This window comes from Gorilla gorilla, chromosome 2 (genome assembly GCF_029281585.2).
Source record: "Gorilla gorilla gorilla isolate KB3781 chromosome 2, NHGRI_mGorGor1-v2.1_pri, whole genome shotgun sequence".
Classification (NCBI taxonomy): domain Eukaryota; kingdom Metazoa; phylum Chordata; class Mammalia; order Primates; family Hominidae; genus Gorilla; species Gorilla gorilla.
This window is the reverse complement of record NC_086017.1, coordinates 132710356-132728905: the sequence shown is the minus strand read 5'-3', so window position 1 is coordinate 132728905 and position 18550 is coordinate 132710356. Positions and strand designations below refer to the sequence as shown.

General features: G+C 37.9%; 1 protein-coding gene across 2 annotated transcripts in view; it reads right to left on the bottom strand.

Annotated features, from left to right (window-relative positions):
* EAF2 (ELL associated factor 2) overlaps positions 1 to 18550 on the bottom strand; it is a 50113-nt gene that overhangs the window by 14296 nt on the left and 17267 nt on the right. For both annotated transcript variants that reach the window (XM_055383785.2, XM_004036157.3), the window contains exons 3-4: positions 17453 to 17589; positions 15124 to 15269 (exon numbers count right to left, since the gene is read on the bottom strand). In XM_055383785.2, coding sequence (XP_055239760.1) covers positions 15124 to 15269; positions 17453 to 17589 — 283 coding nt within the window. The remainder of the gene's footprint in view (positions 1 to 15123; positions 15270 to 17452; positions 17590 to 18550) is intronic.

The following is an 18550-nucleotide window of genomic DNA, read 5'->3' as shown; positions in this document are numbered from 1 at the left end:
ATACTGTGAAAAACTATAAAAATTAAAATCTATTTTGGCAGAAACTGTCTTCTGATTATTTTTTATTCCTTTAAATACATATAATATAATGTGATAATGTAACAGATGAAATTCATTCTTTTCCTGGTTTTCCTAGAGAACATTTTGATGAAGCATCTGTAGGTTTCCCCCCTGCTCCCTTAATAAGGATTTAAAATATTCTAAGTATTTTTGAAGAGCCAGTTCCCATTATAACTTTGGCTATAAATATTTCTGTAGATAAAAAGAATAATAATGATGTCTTCTTTTGTTTAGCATTTTTCAAGTTCTAGATACACAAAAAAATTATAGTTGGGAAGGTCTTCAGCTACCATTTAGAACAACTTCATAATTTTATAAATGAGGGAATGAAGATCCAGAAATGTCAAAAGCTGTCAGTTATTTATGAGTGGAGGCAAATCTACTGACTTTCAAGTCAATATTTTCCTATATGATACAAATGTCAAATAGTTGAACAAAATTTTTTAAACCAAAAAATGCTAAGTGAATAATACACTCAGTTAACACATTGACATTTGATATCATCTTAGTACACTGCTACATTAAGTTAACTGGTAATTTTTAGCCCACTTCCTCATTCTCCCTATTATAGACACACTGGCTTTCTATTATTTGACCACATTAAATCCATTTCCAGGCTATGTTCTTCGTACTAGCTGTTTCCTCTGCCTGGTATATTCTTCACCCAGATCTTTTGTTTGTTTGTTTGTTTAATACATAATTTCCATAAAGTAAAATGTACAGCTAGATAAATTTTAGCAGGTGTAAAACCTGTATATCTACCACTGAGATCAATATATAGAATATTTCCATCCCCAGGAATATTCTCCTATGCTCTTTTCCAGTCACTAATCACCATTTTGACTTTTATTACCAAAGATTTTTGTCTATTCTTGAACTTCATACAAATAGATTCACTCAGCATGTACTTTTTGGTCTGCCTTCTTTCAACATAATGTTTTTATATTTACTCATGTTATTGAATTAATCTGTAGCCTATTCTTCTCTACTGCTATGATATTATATCATATTATATTATATTATATTATATTATATTATATAAATATACCACAAGTTAGTTACCCATTTTCTATTTATGGATATTTCGGTTGTTTTCAGTTTTGGATATTATTAATAAAGTTGTTATGAAAATCCCTTTACAAGTCTTTTTGAACTTATATACACATTTCTCTTAGGTAGAAAGAGAGAAATTGCCAAGTCACAATAGGCATAGGTTTAATTTCATTAAAAACTCCCAGTTTTCAAACTGATTTTACACTCCAACTAGCAAGATATGAGTCACAGATGCTTCATATCTTCCCTCACTAGGGCACACACACACTTGGTATAGTGAGTCTGATGGGTGTACAATGGTATCTTCTTGTAGTTTTAATTTTCATTTCTTTGATGTGATAATATGAAGCAGTGTTTTTTTTATATGCTTACTGGCCATTTGAATATCTTTTTTGAAAAGGCTGTTCGAATCTTTTGTCCATTTTTATATTTGTTTGTCTTTTTCTTACTGATTTGTAAGAGTTTTTATAGCTAATTCTTCTGGCTATGAGCCCTTTGTCACACTTTTGGCATTTGTGAATAGTTTTTCCAGGTTCCCCCAAGTCTGTAGCTAGGCTTTTCATTTCATTAATGGTGTCTCTTGAGAAGATTCTAGATCTCTGAAAGGCTGGCTCCTTCTTGAATCGGTTTAAGTGTAACCTTCTCAAAAGTTTCCTTCCTCTCCATTCTCCAACCCCCATTGCTTAGTTTAATTCTCTTCAAGACACTTATTTCTGAAATTCATTTGGATACTTATTTGTTTACTGCTTGTATCTTCCCTACCCTCCCTCTCACCCTCATCCATACTCCTAAATATAATGTGAGAATAGGAATGTTGTCTTGTTCATGTTGTATAATTATTGTTATACAATGTTGGATTCAATTTGCTAATATTTCATTGATAATTTTTGAGTTTAAGTTCATCATAGATATTGGTTCATAGTTTTCCTTTTCTTGTACTGTCTTTATCTGGTTTGGGTATTGGGGGTAATACTGGCCTCATAAATGAGCTTAGAAATATTCCTTCCTTTTCCTTTTTCCAGAAGAGATTGTGCAATGTTGGTGTTAATTCTCTTTAAATGTTTGGTAGACTTCTTGGTCTGGCTATTTTTTGGGGGGGGGTGCTTTTTAATTACTAATTTAATTTATTTAATATTGATAGCACTATTCAAGTTGCTTACTTCGCCTTAGCTGAGTTTTGGCAGTTTTTAGCTTTTGAGGAACTAGTCCATTTCCTCTAAACTGTCAAATTTATGAGCACAAAGCTATCATATTTCTTTTCTCTTCTTTTTAGATAGGGTCTTACTCTGTCACCCAGGCTGGAGTGCAGTGGCACAATTATGGCTCACTGCAGCCTCAACCTCTTGGGCTCAAGCAATCCACTCACCTCAGCCTCCTGAGTAGCTGGGACTACTCAGGTGCACACCACCACGCCTGACTGCCTGAGTAATCTAAAAAAAAAAAATTTTTTTTTGTAGAGACTCTGTATTGCCTAGGCTGGTCTCAAACTCCCGGGCTCAAGCAATCCTCTTGCCTTGGCCTCCAAAAGTGTTGGGATTACAGGTGTGAACCACCACACCCAGCCTACCATTTCTTTATAATACTTTTAATGGCTACTGGATCTATAGTAAATTCATTACTTTCCTGATTATAGATAGAAGTTGTACTTTACATTCCTGATATTCGTAATTTGTGCCTTCTGTCTTTTCATTTTTATCAATCTTACTAGAAATTTATCAACAGTGTTCTCCGATGACTGCCTTTTTGTTTCATTAATTTTCTCTACTGTTTTCAATTTCATTGATATCACTTCTTATTTTCATTATTTGTCTCTTTTTGCTTGCTTTGGGTTTAATCTGCTTTTCTTTTCCTAGTTTCCTAAAAAAGGGACTTAAATTAATTAATATGATAACTTTCCTCACTTCTAATGTAAGCATTTAGTGCCATAAATTTCCCTCTTAGAACTTCTTCAGTTGCATTACACATATTTTGGCATGCTATGTTTACTTAATACATTTAGCTGCATGTATTTTTAATTTCTTTGATGATTCTTCTTTAACCCATGGATCTTTTAGAAATGTGTTGTTTAATTTTCAAGTGTTTAGAGATTTCTCCTGTTGTCTGTTATTGATTTTTAGTTTGAATCCATTATGGTCAGATACATAGTCTGCATGACTTCAGTCTCTATAAATCTATTGAGATTTGTTTTATGGCCCAGGATATGGTCTATCTTAGTAAATATTCCATGGGCACTTGAAACAAAATGTGTATTCTGCTGTTGTGTGGCATGTTACATATCTATCAATTACATCGTGTTGGTTGATCGTGTTACTCAGATCTCCTATATATGTGTCGATTTTCTATCTAGTAGTTCTATTAGTTGCTGAGAGCAGAGTGTTGAAATACCCAGGCATAATTGTGGATTTGCAGATTTCTCTTTTCAGTTCTAGCAGTTTTTGCTTCACATTTTTCTCAGTTCAGTTCAGTTGTTAGATGTATACACACTTACGTCTTTCTGGTAAATCAATACTTTAATTATTGTTAATGTACCTCTTTGTAGTAATTTATTTTGTTTTGTTTTTTTTTTTTTGAGATGGAGTCTCACTCTGTCACCCAAGCTGCAGTGCAGTGGCGTGATCTCAGCTCACTGCAACCTCCGCCTCCCAAGTTCAAGCGATTCTCCTGCCTCAGCTTCCTGAGTGGCTGGGATTAAGGTGCGTGCCACCGTGCTTGGCTAATTTTTGTATTTTTAGTAGGGATGGGGTTTCACCACGTTGGCCAGGCTGGTCACGAACTCCTGACCTCAAGTGATCTGCCTGCCTCGGCCTCCCAAAGTGCTGGGATTGCAGGCGTGAGCCACTGCGCCTGGCCTATTTTGCTCTTAAGTCATCTTTATCTGATATTAATACGGTCACATGTTTGTGCTTTTTAAAATTAATGTTTAAATGGTATATATTTTCTATACTTTTACTTTCAAGCTACATATTTCATTAATTTCTTATAAACATCATATAGTTGGGTGTACTTTTTATACAGCCTGCCAATATCTGCAGTTTAATTGGCTTATTTAGACAATATATGTTTAAAGTAATTATTGATATATGTTAGGGCTTAAGTGTGTCAATTTGTTATTTGTTTTCTGTTTGCTTCCTCTGTATTTCATTTCTCTGTTTTGCTTGTCTTGCCTTTCTGTGGGTTACTTGAAACATTTTAGAATGCCATCTCAATTAATTTATAAAGTTTTAAAAGGTGTCATTTTGTTTATTTTTCTTAGTGGTTGGTTTGGGTTTTTCAATATACATACCTGACTTGTCAATGCATTCCCATTCTAAGTAAACCTCATATCCACTTTGAAATATCATTATTTTGGGAATCAGAAGGTATTATCATTTTTGTTTCAGTCATCACATATGATTTAGAAAAGTCATGAGGAAAACCATAATCAATTGTACTTATTGGTATGTTTGCTCTTTCTGTTGCTGTTTCTCTCTTCCTGATACTCTAAGATTCCTTCATTTAATGTTTCTCTTCTGTCTGAATGACTTTATATAGCCAATATTTAAGGATAGTTTCCTAGGAACAAATTCTTTCAGTTTTCCTTTCTGAAGCAGGCTATTTGCCCCTCATTACTGAAGAATCATTTTGGTAGATACAGAATTCACACTTAACATTTTTTTTCTTTCAGCACTTGAAATATATTATGCCACTCCTTTCTGGGCTCCATGGCTTCAGATGAGAAACCGGTTGTTAACCAAATGGTATTCTTTCATAGGTAATATGTCATTTCTTTCTTGCTTTCAACCCTTTTCTCTTTGCCTTTAGCTTTCAGATGTTTCATTATGATGTACCTTGGCATCAATTTCTTTGGGTTTATCCTATTTGGGGTTTGTTCGGGTTTTTACATCTGTGGGTTTATGTTTTTCATAAAACTTGGGAAGTTTTTGCACATATTTATTTAAATACTCTTTTAACCCTGCTCTCCCTCTTCTTTGAGACTCCAATGACACAAATATTGGATATTTTATCATTCTTCCACAGATTCTTGGGGACATGCTCATCTTGTTTCAGTCTATTTTCTATTTTCAGGTTGAGGGGATTCTATACATCCACAAGAAAACTGATTCTATCCACTCCCTAGCACTGAGCCCATCCAGTGAGTATTTTTGTTGTTATTGTATTTGTCAGTTCTATAATTTCCATTTGATTCTTACTTAAAACTTCTATTTCTTTAATGTGATTTTCTATTTTGTTTTTCATTTGTTTCAAGGGAATGTATAACTGAACAATATTCGTGATAATTGTTTAAAGATCATTGTCAGATAATTCTAACATTTGATTCATCCTCGTGTTGGTATCAGTTGATTGTCTTTTCTCATTCATGTGATTCTCTTGAATCACAAATTACGGTACGACAGGTAATTTTATTTTCTTTTTCTTTTTCTTTCTTTCTTTTTTTTTTTTTTATTTTTTTTAAGATGGAGTTTTGCTCTGTCGCCCAGGCTGGAGCGCAGTAGCACTATCTTGGCTCACTGCAACCTCCACCTCCTGGGTTCAAGCAATTCTCCTGCCTCAGCCTCCCAAGTAGCTGGAATTATAGGTGCGTGCCACCACACCCAGCTAATTTTTGTATTTTAGTAGAGACAGGGTTTCAGCACATTGGCCAGGCTGGTCTCAAACTCCTGACCTCAAGTGATCTGCTCGCCTTGGCCTCCCAAAGTGCTGGGATTACAGATGTGAGCCACCACACCCAGCCATGACAGGTAATTTTCTATTATATCTTGGATATCTTGGTTTTTATGCTAGGGGAGATCTATATCTTATTCAAATTTTTAATTTTAGTAGGCAATCACTCTGTTTAGGTTTAGCATGCATATTCTTGCCTACTGTTGTGGGCTGTGGTTTAAATGACAATCTCGTTTTCAGAGTTTTTACAGTATTGTCTTGGTCTTCTCAACTAAATCTCCAGCAGCTAGGGTCCCCGATGATCCCTGCTGGTGCTACGTGAAGGAAAGAAGGGACTTCACCAGGCAAGGAGATGTGGTGCGTATAGGTGAAAGGGAGTCTCTTGCCTGGGATAAAGAGTGCTTCCTGAACCAGGCAATTTTTTGTTGTGATTGGCTCCCCTGCTTGGAGAGGTGGAGGAAAGGAAAGTGCTTCCTAGCAAAGTGTTGGTTGTGGCAGGATCCCCTTTATTGGTGCGATCCAGTCTCAAGATGTCTTTAGATGAGAGAGAAGAATCTTAGGTTAATAGGGCAGGGGGGCAGGTCTGGGAGGTAGAGTGGTGTAAACAGTCTTCCCAGGCTGAATGCTTATTACAGTAGAATTCTACTTGCAGGGACCTTCTGGCCATAGACTGTCTCTGATGGAGGAAGGGAACCTCAGGCCAGGCATGCAAGGAGAACACTTTGAGGAATGCAGTCACTCACTGTGGTATCATCCTATTTGCTGGTACTCCCAGCTGTGAGTTGTCTCCGGGTAGGGGAGTAGAATTTTAGATCCATCTTATTTCTTTTTTAAAAAAATATTTATTTTATAGAGATGGGGTCTTGCTATCTTAAACCCCTGGCCTCAAATGATCCTCCCACCTCGGCCTCCCAAAGTGCTGGGATTACAGGTGTAAGCCACTGCACCTAGCCTCTATCTTATCTCCCAAACTCAATTCTAGATAGCTCAAAGATGTACATGTAAAATTTAAGCTACAAAAATATCAGTACAACTGCCAGACATAAACTTGAAAACGTGATTCAACCATTTTAACAGTAGTCAGTGGCACAGTAGGGTCAAGAAAATATTTTATAGAATGCAATCTAAGGAATATGTTATACAAATATCTCAAGGTAAATGAAGTTCCATTCTCATACTAAGTTAGAAATAGAAAGCTTTATGGTTGGAGATCGTGTTAACCTCTACAACTTTCTTTTTTTTAACTTTTAATTTTTACAATTTTTTAATTGAGATGAGGTTTCGCCATGTTGCTTAGGCTGTTCTCAAACTCCTGGGCTCAAATGATCCTCCCACCTTGGGCCCCCAAAGTGCTGGAATTATAGGCATGAGCCACTGTGCCTTGCCTCCTCTACAATGTTCTTTTCCCTGAGTTATGCTTTGATACAATGCTTTTATTAAGGCCTCCATTAAAAAACTACCACATGGAAGAACTTCTACTTGTACTGTAAAATTATTGTTGAGAATACTATATAAAGTTTAATGCTCCCTAGAAAAAGGTTCCATATGATGAATTCCTTTTAGAATTTAGTAACAGGAAAAAGTCTGATTATTTGTAACCTATCAGATGATACAACATATGCTGCTTGTGTCTCCCTTATGTCTTGGTGATTACAAGCTCAGAGCCAAATTATTATTATTATTATTATTATTTTCTGAGACAGAGTCTCACTCTGTCACCCAGGCTGGAATGCAGTGGCACAATCATGACTCACTGCAGGCTTGACCTCCCCATGCTCAAGTAATCCTCCCAGCTTAGCCTCCCAAGTAGCTGGGACTACAGGCATACACCACCACACCCAGCTAATTTTGCATTTTTTTGTAGAGATGGGGTTTTACCATGTTGCCCAGGCTGGTCTCAAACTCCTGAGCTCAAGTGATCCATCTGCCTTGTCCTCCCAAAGTGCTGGGATTATAGGTGTGCACCACCACACCCAGCAATTTAATGTGTTAATGATTAGCAAATTTGCCTTCCCTTCCCCTTCAATATCTTGATTTTCTGTACCAATATTTTATTGTATTCATGTATATAAAGACATCATAATTCAAATTCATTTGGAAGCAGGCATGATGTAAAAAAAAATAAAATTCAAGACCCGTTGTATTGCCAAGGGTTCTGGACTTGTCTTTTTTATTGTTTGTATAGGAGCTACTAATCGATTAGAGAATGAATACTCTACCGGGCTTAGAAGGGAACACTGAAATTGGACAGCTATGTGAAAATTTTCAGAAGGCAAAGTGTAGAAGCAAATATACTTTAGTGACCAGGGTCTCACTGCAGCCACAATTACTACAACATCGATAACCCACACTGCAGCTAGAAAAAAAATGGAGATTTAAGTTTTCTTACTTACAAAAGGACTGTATGTACTTCCCCAAAAATACCTCCCTTCTGAGAAGTAAGCAGCAATTCAGAAAAAGTTGCCTGCTTATTCTGCTTACTATATTTCCTCATTTCCCTATGGAATTGGTGACATCTTAAATATCTACAGTCTGGCCATACATAAAAAATTTTGACAGGAAGATGCTGTGAGGAATTGAATTTGAGTCATCACAATTGCCAAAAAGAAGAAAACTCCAGTTATATATATCTAAAGAGTCATTTTTTTTACCCTGAATAGTAATTTAAAATGATACAAGGGGAGGTTCCAAGATGGCTGAATAGGAACAGCTCCAGTCTACAGCTCCCACCATGAGCCACGCAGAAGATGGGTGATTTCTGCATTTCCAACTGAGGTACTGGGTTCGTCTCACTGGGGCTTGTTAGACAGTGGGTGCAGCCCACAGAGTGTGAGCTGAAGCAGGGCAGGGCATTGCCTCACCCGAGAAGTGCGAGGGGTCAGGGAATTCCCTTTCCTAGCAAAGGGCAGCTGTGACAGACAGTACCTGGAAAATCGGGACACTCCCACCCCTAATACTGTGCTTTTCCAATGGTCTTAGCAAATGGCACACCAGGTGATTATATCCCGCACATGGCTCAGAGGGTCCCATGCCCATGGAGCCTCATTCACTGCTAGCACAGCAGTCTGAGATCAAACTGCAAGGCAGCAGTGAGGCTGAGGTAGGGGCGTCCGCCATTGCTGAGACCTGAGTAGGTAAACAAAGCGGCCTGGAAGCTTGAACCAGATGGAGCCCACCGCAGCTCAAGGAGGCCTGCCTGCATCTGTAGACTCCACCTCTGGGGGCAGGGCATAGCTGAACAAAAGGCAGCAGAAAATTCTGCAGACTTCAACGTCCCTGCTGACAGCTTTGAAGAGAGCAGTGGTTCTCCCAGCACAGACTTTGAGATCTGAGAATGGACAGACTTCCTCCTCAAGTGGGTCCCTGACCCCCGAGTAGCCTAACTGGGAGACACCTCCCAGTAGGGGCTGACTGACACCTCATACAGCCAAGTGCCCCTCTGAGACGAAGCTTCCAGAGGAAGGACCAGGCAGCAACATTTGCCCTTCTGCAATATTTGCTACTCTGCAGCCTCCGCTGGTGATACCCAGGAAAACAGGGTCTGGAGTGCACCTCCAGCAAACTCCAACAGACTGCAGCTGAGGGTCCTGACTGTTAGAAGGAAAACTAACAAACAGAAAGGACATCCACACCAAAACCCCATCTGTACGTCACCATTATCAAAGACCAAAGGTAGATAAAACCTTTATCTACCTTTTGGGATAAAAGATGGGGAGAAACCAGAGCAGAAAAGCAGAAAATTCCAAAAATCAGAGTGCCTCTTCTCCTCCAAAGGAACTCAGCTCCTCGCCAGCAATGGAATAAAGCTGGACAGAGAACGACTTTGACGAATAGAGAGAAGAAGGCTTCAGACAATCGGTGATAACAAACTTCTCCAAGCTAAAGGAGGATGTTCGAACCCATCTCAAAGTAGCTAAAAAACTTGAAAAAAGATTAGACAAATGGCTAACTAGAATAAACAGCATAGAGAAGACCTTAAATGACCTGATGGAGCTGAAAACCGTGGCACGAGTACTACGTGATGCTTCCACAAGCTTCAGTAGCCAATTAGATCAAGTGGAAGAAAGGGTTTCAGTGATTGAAGATCAAATGAATGAAATGAAGTGAGAAGAGAAGTTTAGAGTAAAAAGAGTAAAAAGAAATGAACAAAGCCTCCAGGAATATGGGACAATGTGAAAAGACCAAATCTACGTTTGATTGGTGTACCTGAAAGTGACAGGGAGAATGGAACCAAGTTGGAAAACACTCTTCAGGATATTATCCAGGAGAACTTCCCCAACCTAGCAAGGCAGGCCAACATTCAAATTCAGGAAATACAGAGAATACCACAAAGATACTCCTGGAGAAGAGCAACTCCAAGACACATAATTGTCAGATTCACCAACGTTGAAATGAAGGAAAAAATGTTAAAGGAAGCCAGAGAGAAAGGTCGGGTTACCCACAAAGGGAAGCCCATCAGACTAACAGCAGATCTCTCGGCAGAAACTCTACAAGCCAGAAGAGCATGGGGGCCAATATTCAACATTCTTAAAGAAAATATTTTTCAAAACAGAATTTCATATCCAGCCACACTAAGCTTCATAAGTGAAGGAGAAATAAAATCCTTTACAGACAAGCAAATGCTGAGAGATTTTGTCACCACCAGGCCTGCCTTACAAGAGCTCCTGAAGGAAGCACTAAACATGGAAAGGAACAGCTGGTACCAGCCACTACAAAAACATGCCAAATTGTAAAGACCATTGATGCTAGGAAGAAACTACATAAACTAACGAGCAAAATAACCAGCTAACATCATAATGACAGGATCAAATTAACACATAACAATATTAACCTTAAATGTAAATAAGCTAAATGCTCCAATTAAAAGACACAGACTGGCAAATTGGATAGAGTCAAGACCCATCAGTGCGCTGCATTCAGGAGACACATCTCACATGCAGAGACACACATAGGCTCAAAATAAAGGGATGGAGGAAGATCTACCATGCAAATGGAAAACAAAAAAAAAGCAGGGGTTGCAATCCTAGTCCCTGACAAAACAGACTTTAAACCAACAAAGATCAAAAGAGACAAGGAAGGCCATTACATAATGGAAAGGGATCAATTCAACAAGAAGACCTAACTATCCTAAATATATATGCACCCAGTACAGGAGTACCCAGATTCATAAAGCAAGTCCTTAGAGACATACAAAGAGACTTAGACTCCCAAACAATAATAATGGGAGACTTTAACACCCCACTGTCAATATTAGACAGATCAATGAGACAGAAGGTTAACAAGGATATCCAGGACATGAACTCAGCTCTGCACCAAGTGGACCTAATAAACATCTACAGAACTCTCCACCCCAAATCAATAGAATATACATTCTTCTCAGAACCACATCACACTTATTCCAAAATTGACCACATAGTTAGAAGTAAAGCTCTCCTCAGCAAATATAAAAGAATAGAAATCACAACAAACTGTCTCTCAGACCACAGTGCAATCAAATTAGAACTCAGGATTAAGAAACTCACTCAAACCTGCACAACTACATGGAAACTGAATAACCTGCTCCTGAGTGATTACTGGGTAAATAACAAAATGAAGGCAGAAATAAAGATGTCCTTTGAAACCAATGAGAACAAAGACACAACATACCAGAATCTCTGGGACACATTTAAAGCAGTGTGTAGAGGGAAATTTACAGCACTAAATGCCCACAAGAGAAAGCAGGAAAGATCTAAAATTGACACCTTAACATCACCATTCAAAGAACTAAAGAAGCAAGAGCAAACAAATTCAAAAGCTAGCAGAAGGCAAGAAATAACTAAGATCAGAGGAGAACTGAAGGAGATAGAGACACAAAAAACCCTTCAAAAAAATCAACGAATCCAGGAGCTGGTTTTTTGAAAAGATCAACGAAATTGATAGACCACTAGCAAGACTAATAAAGAAGAAAAGAGAGAAGAATCAAATAGATACAATAACAAATGATAAAGGGGATATCACCATCGATCCCACAGTAATACAAACTACCATCAGAGAATACTATAAACACCTCTATGCAAATAAACTAGAAAATCTAGAAGAAATGGATAAATTCCTGGACACATACACCCTCCCAAGAATAAACAAGGAAGAAATTGAATCCCTGAATAGACCAATACAGGCTCTGAAATTGAGGCAATAATTAATAGCCTACCAACCAAAAAAAGGCCAGGACCAGACGGATTCACAGCTGAATTCTACCAGAGGTAGAAAGAGGGGCTGGTATCATTCCTTCTGAAACTATTCCAATCAATAGAAAAAGAGGGAACCCTGCCTAACTCATTTGATGAGGCCAGCATCATCCTGATACGAAAGCCTGGCAGAGACAACAAAGAAAGAGAATTTTAGACCAGTATCCCTGGTGAACACCGATGTGAAAATCCTCAATAAAATACTGGCAAACCGAATCCAGCAGCACGTCAAAAAGCTTATCCACCATGATCAAGTAGGCTTCATCCCTGGGATGCAAGGCTGGTTCAACATATGCCAATCAATAAACGTAATCCATCACATAAACAGAACCAATGACAAAAACCACACGATTATCTCAATAGATGCAGAAAAGGCCTTTGACAAAAATCAACAGCCCTTCATGCTAAAAACTCTCAATAAACTAGGTATTGATGGAACGTATCTCAAAATAATAAGAGCTATTTATGACAAACCCACAGCCAATATCATACTGAATGGGCAAAAACTGGAAGCATTCACTTTGAAAACTGGCACAAGACAGGGATGCCCTCTTTCACCACTCCTATTCAACATAGTGTTGGGAGTTCTGGCCAGGGCAATCAGGCAGGAGAAAGAAACAAAGGGTATTCAATTAGGAAAAGAGGAAGTCAAATTGTCCCTGTTTGCAGATGACATGATTGTATATTTAGAAAACCCCATTGTCTCAGCCCCAAATCTCCTTAAGCTGATAAGCAACTTCAGCAAAGTCTCAGGATACAAAATCAATGTGCAACAATCACAAGCATTCCTATACACCAATAACAGACAAACAGAGAGCCAAATCATGAGTGAACTCCCATTCACAATTGCTTCAAAGAGAATAAAATACCTAGGAATCCAACTTACAAGGGATGTGAAGGACCTCTTCAAGCAGAACTACAAACCACTGCTCAAAAAAATAAAAGAGGACACAAACAAATGGAAGAACATTCCATGCTCATGGATAGGAAGAATCAATATCGTGAAAATGGCCATACTGTCCAAGGTAATTTATAGATTCAATGCCATCTCCATCAAGCTATCAATGGCTTTCTTCAGAGAATCGGAAAAAAACTACTTTAAAGTCATACGGACACAAAAAAGAGCCTGCATTGCCAAGACAATCCTAAGCCAAAAGAACAAAGCTGGAGGCATCACGCTACCTGACTTCAAACTATACTGCAAGGCTACAGTAACCAAAACACCATAGTACTGGTACCAAAACACATATATAGACCAATGGAACATAACAGAGGCTTCAGAAATCACACCACACATCTACAATCATCTGATCTTTGACAAACCTGACAAAAACAAGCAATGGGGAAAGGATTCCCTATTTAATACGTGGTGCTGGGAAAACTGGCTAGCCGTATGTAGAAAGGTGAAACTGGATACTTTCCTTATACCTTATATAAAAATTAATTCAAGATGGATTAAAGACTTAAATGTTAGACCTAAAACCATAAAAACACTAGAAGAAACCTAGGCAATACCATTCAGGACATAGGCATGGGCAAGGACTTCATGACTAAAACATCAAAAGCAATGGCAACAGAAGCCAAAATAGACAAATGGGATATGATTAAACTAAAGAGCTTCTGCACAGGAAAAGAAACTACCATCAGAGTGAACAGGCAACCTACAGAATGGGAGAAAATTTTTGCAATTTACCCATTTTACAAAGGGCTAATATCCAGAATCTATGAAGAACTTACACAAATTTACAAGAAAAAAACAAACGACTCCATCAAAAAGTGGGCAAAGGATATGAACAGACACTTCTCAAAAGAAGACATTTATGCAGCCAACAGACACATGAAAAAATGCTCATCATCACTGGCCATCAGAGAAATGCAAATCAAAACCACAATGAGATACCATCTCACACCAGTTAGAATGGTGATCATTAAAAAGGCAGGAAACAACAGGTGCTAGAGAGATGCGGAGAAATAGGAACACTTTTACACTGTTGATGGGACTGTAAATTAGTTCAACCATTGTGGAAGACTGTGTGGCGATTCCTCAAGGATCTAGAACTAGAAATACCATTTGACCCAGCCATCCCATTACTGGGTATATACCCGAAGGATTATAAATCATGCTGCTATAAAGACACATGCACACGTATGTTTATTGTGGCACTATTCACAATAGCAAAGACTTGGAACCAACCAAAATGTCCATCAATGATAGACTGGATTAAGAAAATGTGGCACATATACACCATGGAATACTATGCAGCCATAAAAAAGGATGCATTCACGTCCTTTGTAGGGACATGGATGAAGCTGGAAACCATCATTCTGAGCAAACTACTGCAAGGACAGAAAACCAAACACCACATGTTCTCACTCATAGGTGGGAACTGAGCAATGAGAACACTTGGACACAGGGTGTCCATCACACACCAGGGCCTGTCATGGGGTTGGGGGAGAGGGGAGGGATAGCATTCGGAGATATACCTAATGTAAATGATGAGTTAATGGGTGCAGCACACCAACATGCCACATGTATACATATGTAACAAACCTGCACGTTGTGTACATGTACCCTAGAACTTAAAGTATAATAAAATAAATAAAATGATACAAATTCTCTTATATGGATATTGCTTACATAAAACTAAAAATCATAAGCTACATCATTACCCAGAAAAATGCGTAATTACAAAAAATATTATGCTCTTGGTAAACATTTATAATTAGTACCACTGTTAATTAAAATGAAAAAATTCATTTAGCATTTTTTTTTCTTTTTTTTTTTTTTGAGATGGAGTCTCACCGTCACCCAGGCTGGAGTGCAGTGGCGCAATCTCAGCTCACTGCAACCTCTGCCTCCTGGGTTCAAGTGATTCTTCTACCTCAGCCTCCCGAGTAGGTGGGACCACAGGCACATGCCATCATGCCCAGCTAATTTTTGTATTTTTAGCAGAGATGCGGTTTCACCATGTTGGCCAGGCTGGTGTTGAACTACTGACATCATGATCCGCCTGCCTCGGCCTCCTAAAGTGCTGGGATTACAGGTGTGAGCCACCATGCCTGGCCTTAACATTTCTTAATTATCTCTTATAAAGGGATGTTACATATACTTAGATTTTACCTCTTTCGATATCATCTATTGGAGATGCTGGGGACATCTTATCTTCAGATGGAGAATGTTTTACAAGATTGGGAGTCCTGGCTGAATTCCACATTTGTTGTTGCTGTTGTTCTTTACGATACTGAATTTTACTGCTTCCTTCAACTCTGCAATTAAGAATATCAAATATTGAAACAGGTATGACAGCAATGTAACAAAAATTTAACTTACAAAGTTACTAAAACTGACCACTTATTCTTTTCCTAAACATCTTTAGAATAATATTCCATAAATAAAACATTAATTTAGTTCATTATTTAACAAGTATTTATCAAGTTCTATTTCTGTGATACACATGTCCATTGAGGGATACAAACAAGAACAAAAACAAAACCAGTGCCAGGCTTGGTGCTTCATGCCTGTAATCCCAGCATATTGGGAGGCTGAAGTGGGAGGATTACTTGAGGCCAGGAATTCAAGACCAGCCTTGTCAACATAACGAGACCCTGTCTGTATAAAAATAATAAAAATATTAGCTGGGCATGATGATGCACACCTGTAATCTCAGCTACTTAGGAGGCTGTGGGAGGATCATTTGAGCCCAGGAGTTAGAAGCTGCAGTAAGCTATGATTGCGCCACTGCACTCCAGCCTGGGTGACAGAGTGAGACCCTGTCTCATAAAACAAAAACAAAAATCCAGGCTGGTGCAGTGGCTCATGCCTATAATCCCAGCACTTTCGGAGGCTGAGGAAGGAAGATGGTTTGAGGCCAGGAGTTCAAGACCAGCCTGGGCAATATAACGAGACCCTCCATCTCTATTTAAAAATAAATAAAACAACAACCAAAAAAAAAAAAAGCCATTGCTTAAATTGAACAGATAAGATATTCACAAATGACTAAAATAAAAGGAAAAATATAAGTGTATAACAGGTATGATATATTCCGTAAGTTCTAAGATTATCATTTCTGTTAAAACTAAATCACTTCTAAAGTTTCCATTCATAACTTAAGACAGGCATGATAATAAAGGAGATTCATATACTTTTCTTTCAATATCTTTAAGAAGAGTGTATAATAAAAGTATGCTTGATTTTTGCCTCTCCCATTTCCAGTCACCAAATCCTGTCAGTTCTTCCTTCAAAAAGTCTTTAGAACCTCACTTTCTCTTCATTCCTGCCCTCAAAAATCCTGGTTTATACATTTTTCTGATTCCTACATTGTTTCATTTACTCAGTTTCTCTACTGAATTAATGTTTTAAAACAAAACTGTAAACATGCCAATCCCTGGTTAAAAAGACTTTAATATGTAACCACTACCAGCAAGATAATGTCCTAATTTCTTAGTTAATATTGATGGCACTAACCTCAACCAACAAAATTACAACCTTACCTCTAGCCCAATATCAACATCGCCCCCTACTTTCCAAAACGTATACACAGGTACAGAGACAAACCTCTGCTCCATTCAAGTAGGTCTTACTCATTGGCCCTGAATAAGTCAGATATCAAACTTGTCTTATATTCTCATCTCCTCTCTAATCAATTAAATCGGTATTGCACAAACTTTCTTCTGGTGTGAATCACAGCAGGGCATGGATGGTAGGGGTGATGGGATATTAAAAAATAGAGTTTCCCAGTATCCTTCCCTGATTTAAGGTTGGATTCGGGAACCAATTTTTAACAAGCACCCAAGGTAATTCTTATGATCCTAACCTCCTCTTAAGGTACATCAAAAAGGCCTCCCTGAATTTTCCAATCTACCATTACTTCTCCTTTTTCTTAATTCCTAGAGCAATTTTTGTCTATACTATTTGCATGGCTTTTAGAGCAAACATCCTTATATTACATGGTAAGTAATGTGTTACCTATTTCCAAAAAGGATTTGAGATGCGTATATTCTCCCATTGACTTTTTAAATGGAATAGTCTGTTTATCTGAATAAAATGCAGAAGTTTTGAGGTGTTTGCAGAGCAAACTTTCCTTTTTCTAGTACCTTACACATCCTAGGTACTCAATAAATTTTTACTAATGAAGACGAAATTATTTTAGAGAATGTATAATGGCTTCCTTCAATACAGTTATACAGAAGTATCTACAATAGGATAAAAAGTGTACCTATACCTATAGAAAGCATTTAGAAGCAAAACAAGCTTTTATATATCACAGGGTGATGTGGTAAAATGCTTTTGGCTTAGGATCTCCACCAAATTTAAACTTAGAAAAAGATTAAAACATTTTTGTACCACACAGAAATAACTCTTATATTATAATGTGACTTAATAAATTTTTTCTTGACATTTCCTTAGAAATTTATGTTTATAATATAATTTATTTCATTAAACCACATACCTTGTTTTTTTTACAGTGATGTTGCTGCTGAGTTTTTCTAGCCGACATTCTCCAGTATCATGGTTAATAATCAAAATGCATTCTTTTAAGTAAGGTTTTTTTGAACCTTTGAAAACAGTTACTGGTGGAGTTGAACCCTGTTTAAAAAGTTAATTATTATTACTTAAAATTTATCATAGGAATTCACTTGGGAAGGCCTTTGAAATCTTGATTCTGGGTTTCTCCTTCTATGTTATACTTCAAGTCACCCATAAACTACCTAAATTTACTACCCTGAATCCAAAGAGTGTAGTAAAAAAGACAGATGAAGATAGGCTGAAATCTCAAAGCTGCTGTCATTGAGGAAAGGGAAGACAGGAGGTACTCACCTTGGGACAGTAAAGATTTGTTTCTTTGGCCTATAATGAGTAATTGAGATTCAATTCGAATACAACCAATATATTTTATGGATAAGGAAACAGAGCCTTGAATCATATTTTCTATTCCTCCTTTTTTTCTTTTTCTTTTTTTTTTTTTTTGAGACAGAGTCTTGCTCTGTTGCCCGGGCTGGAGTGCAGTGGCACGATCTCGGCTCACTGCAACCTCCACCTCCTGGATTCAAGTGATTCTCCTGCCTCAGCCTCCAGAGCAGTTGGGACTATAGGCATGGACAACCACGCCCAGCTAATTTTTATATTTTTAGTAGAGACGGGGTTTCACCATGTTGGTCAGGCTGGTCTTGAACTCCTGACCTCAAGTGATCCACCCATCTCAGCCTCCCAAAGTGCTGTGATTACAGGCAGAAGCCACTGTGCCCAGCCTTCTCATCTTCTTTCTTATTGCTTTATAAGTTTAATTTTTAAAATCTGGCATTTTCTTAAAGCAGTACCTCCCTATGCATATTAAGGAACACCTCTTACACTAAACCCACTAATTAATTTTAGCATAATTAAAAGTGAGATAAGCAGACATTATGTGCTTAATGATGTCATATGAAAGTACACTGCGCCATCCATAAAATACTCTTGCCAAAAACCACACAAAAACCCCAAAGAATTTAATTCTTATCAAACCCCAAAGAATCTGTAATCCAGCCTGCCCTTAGATATATAACTACCA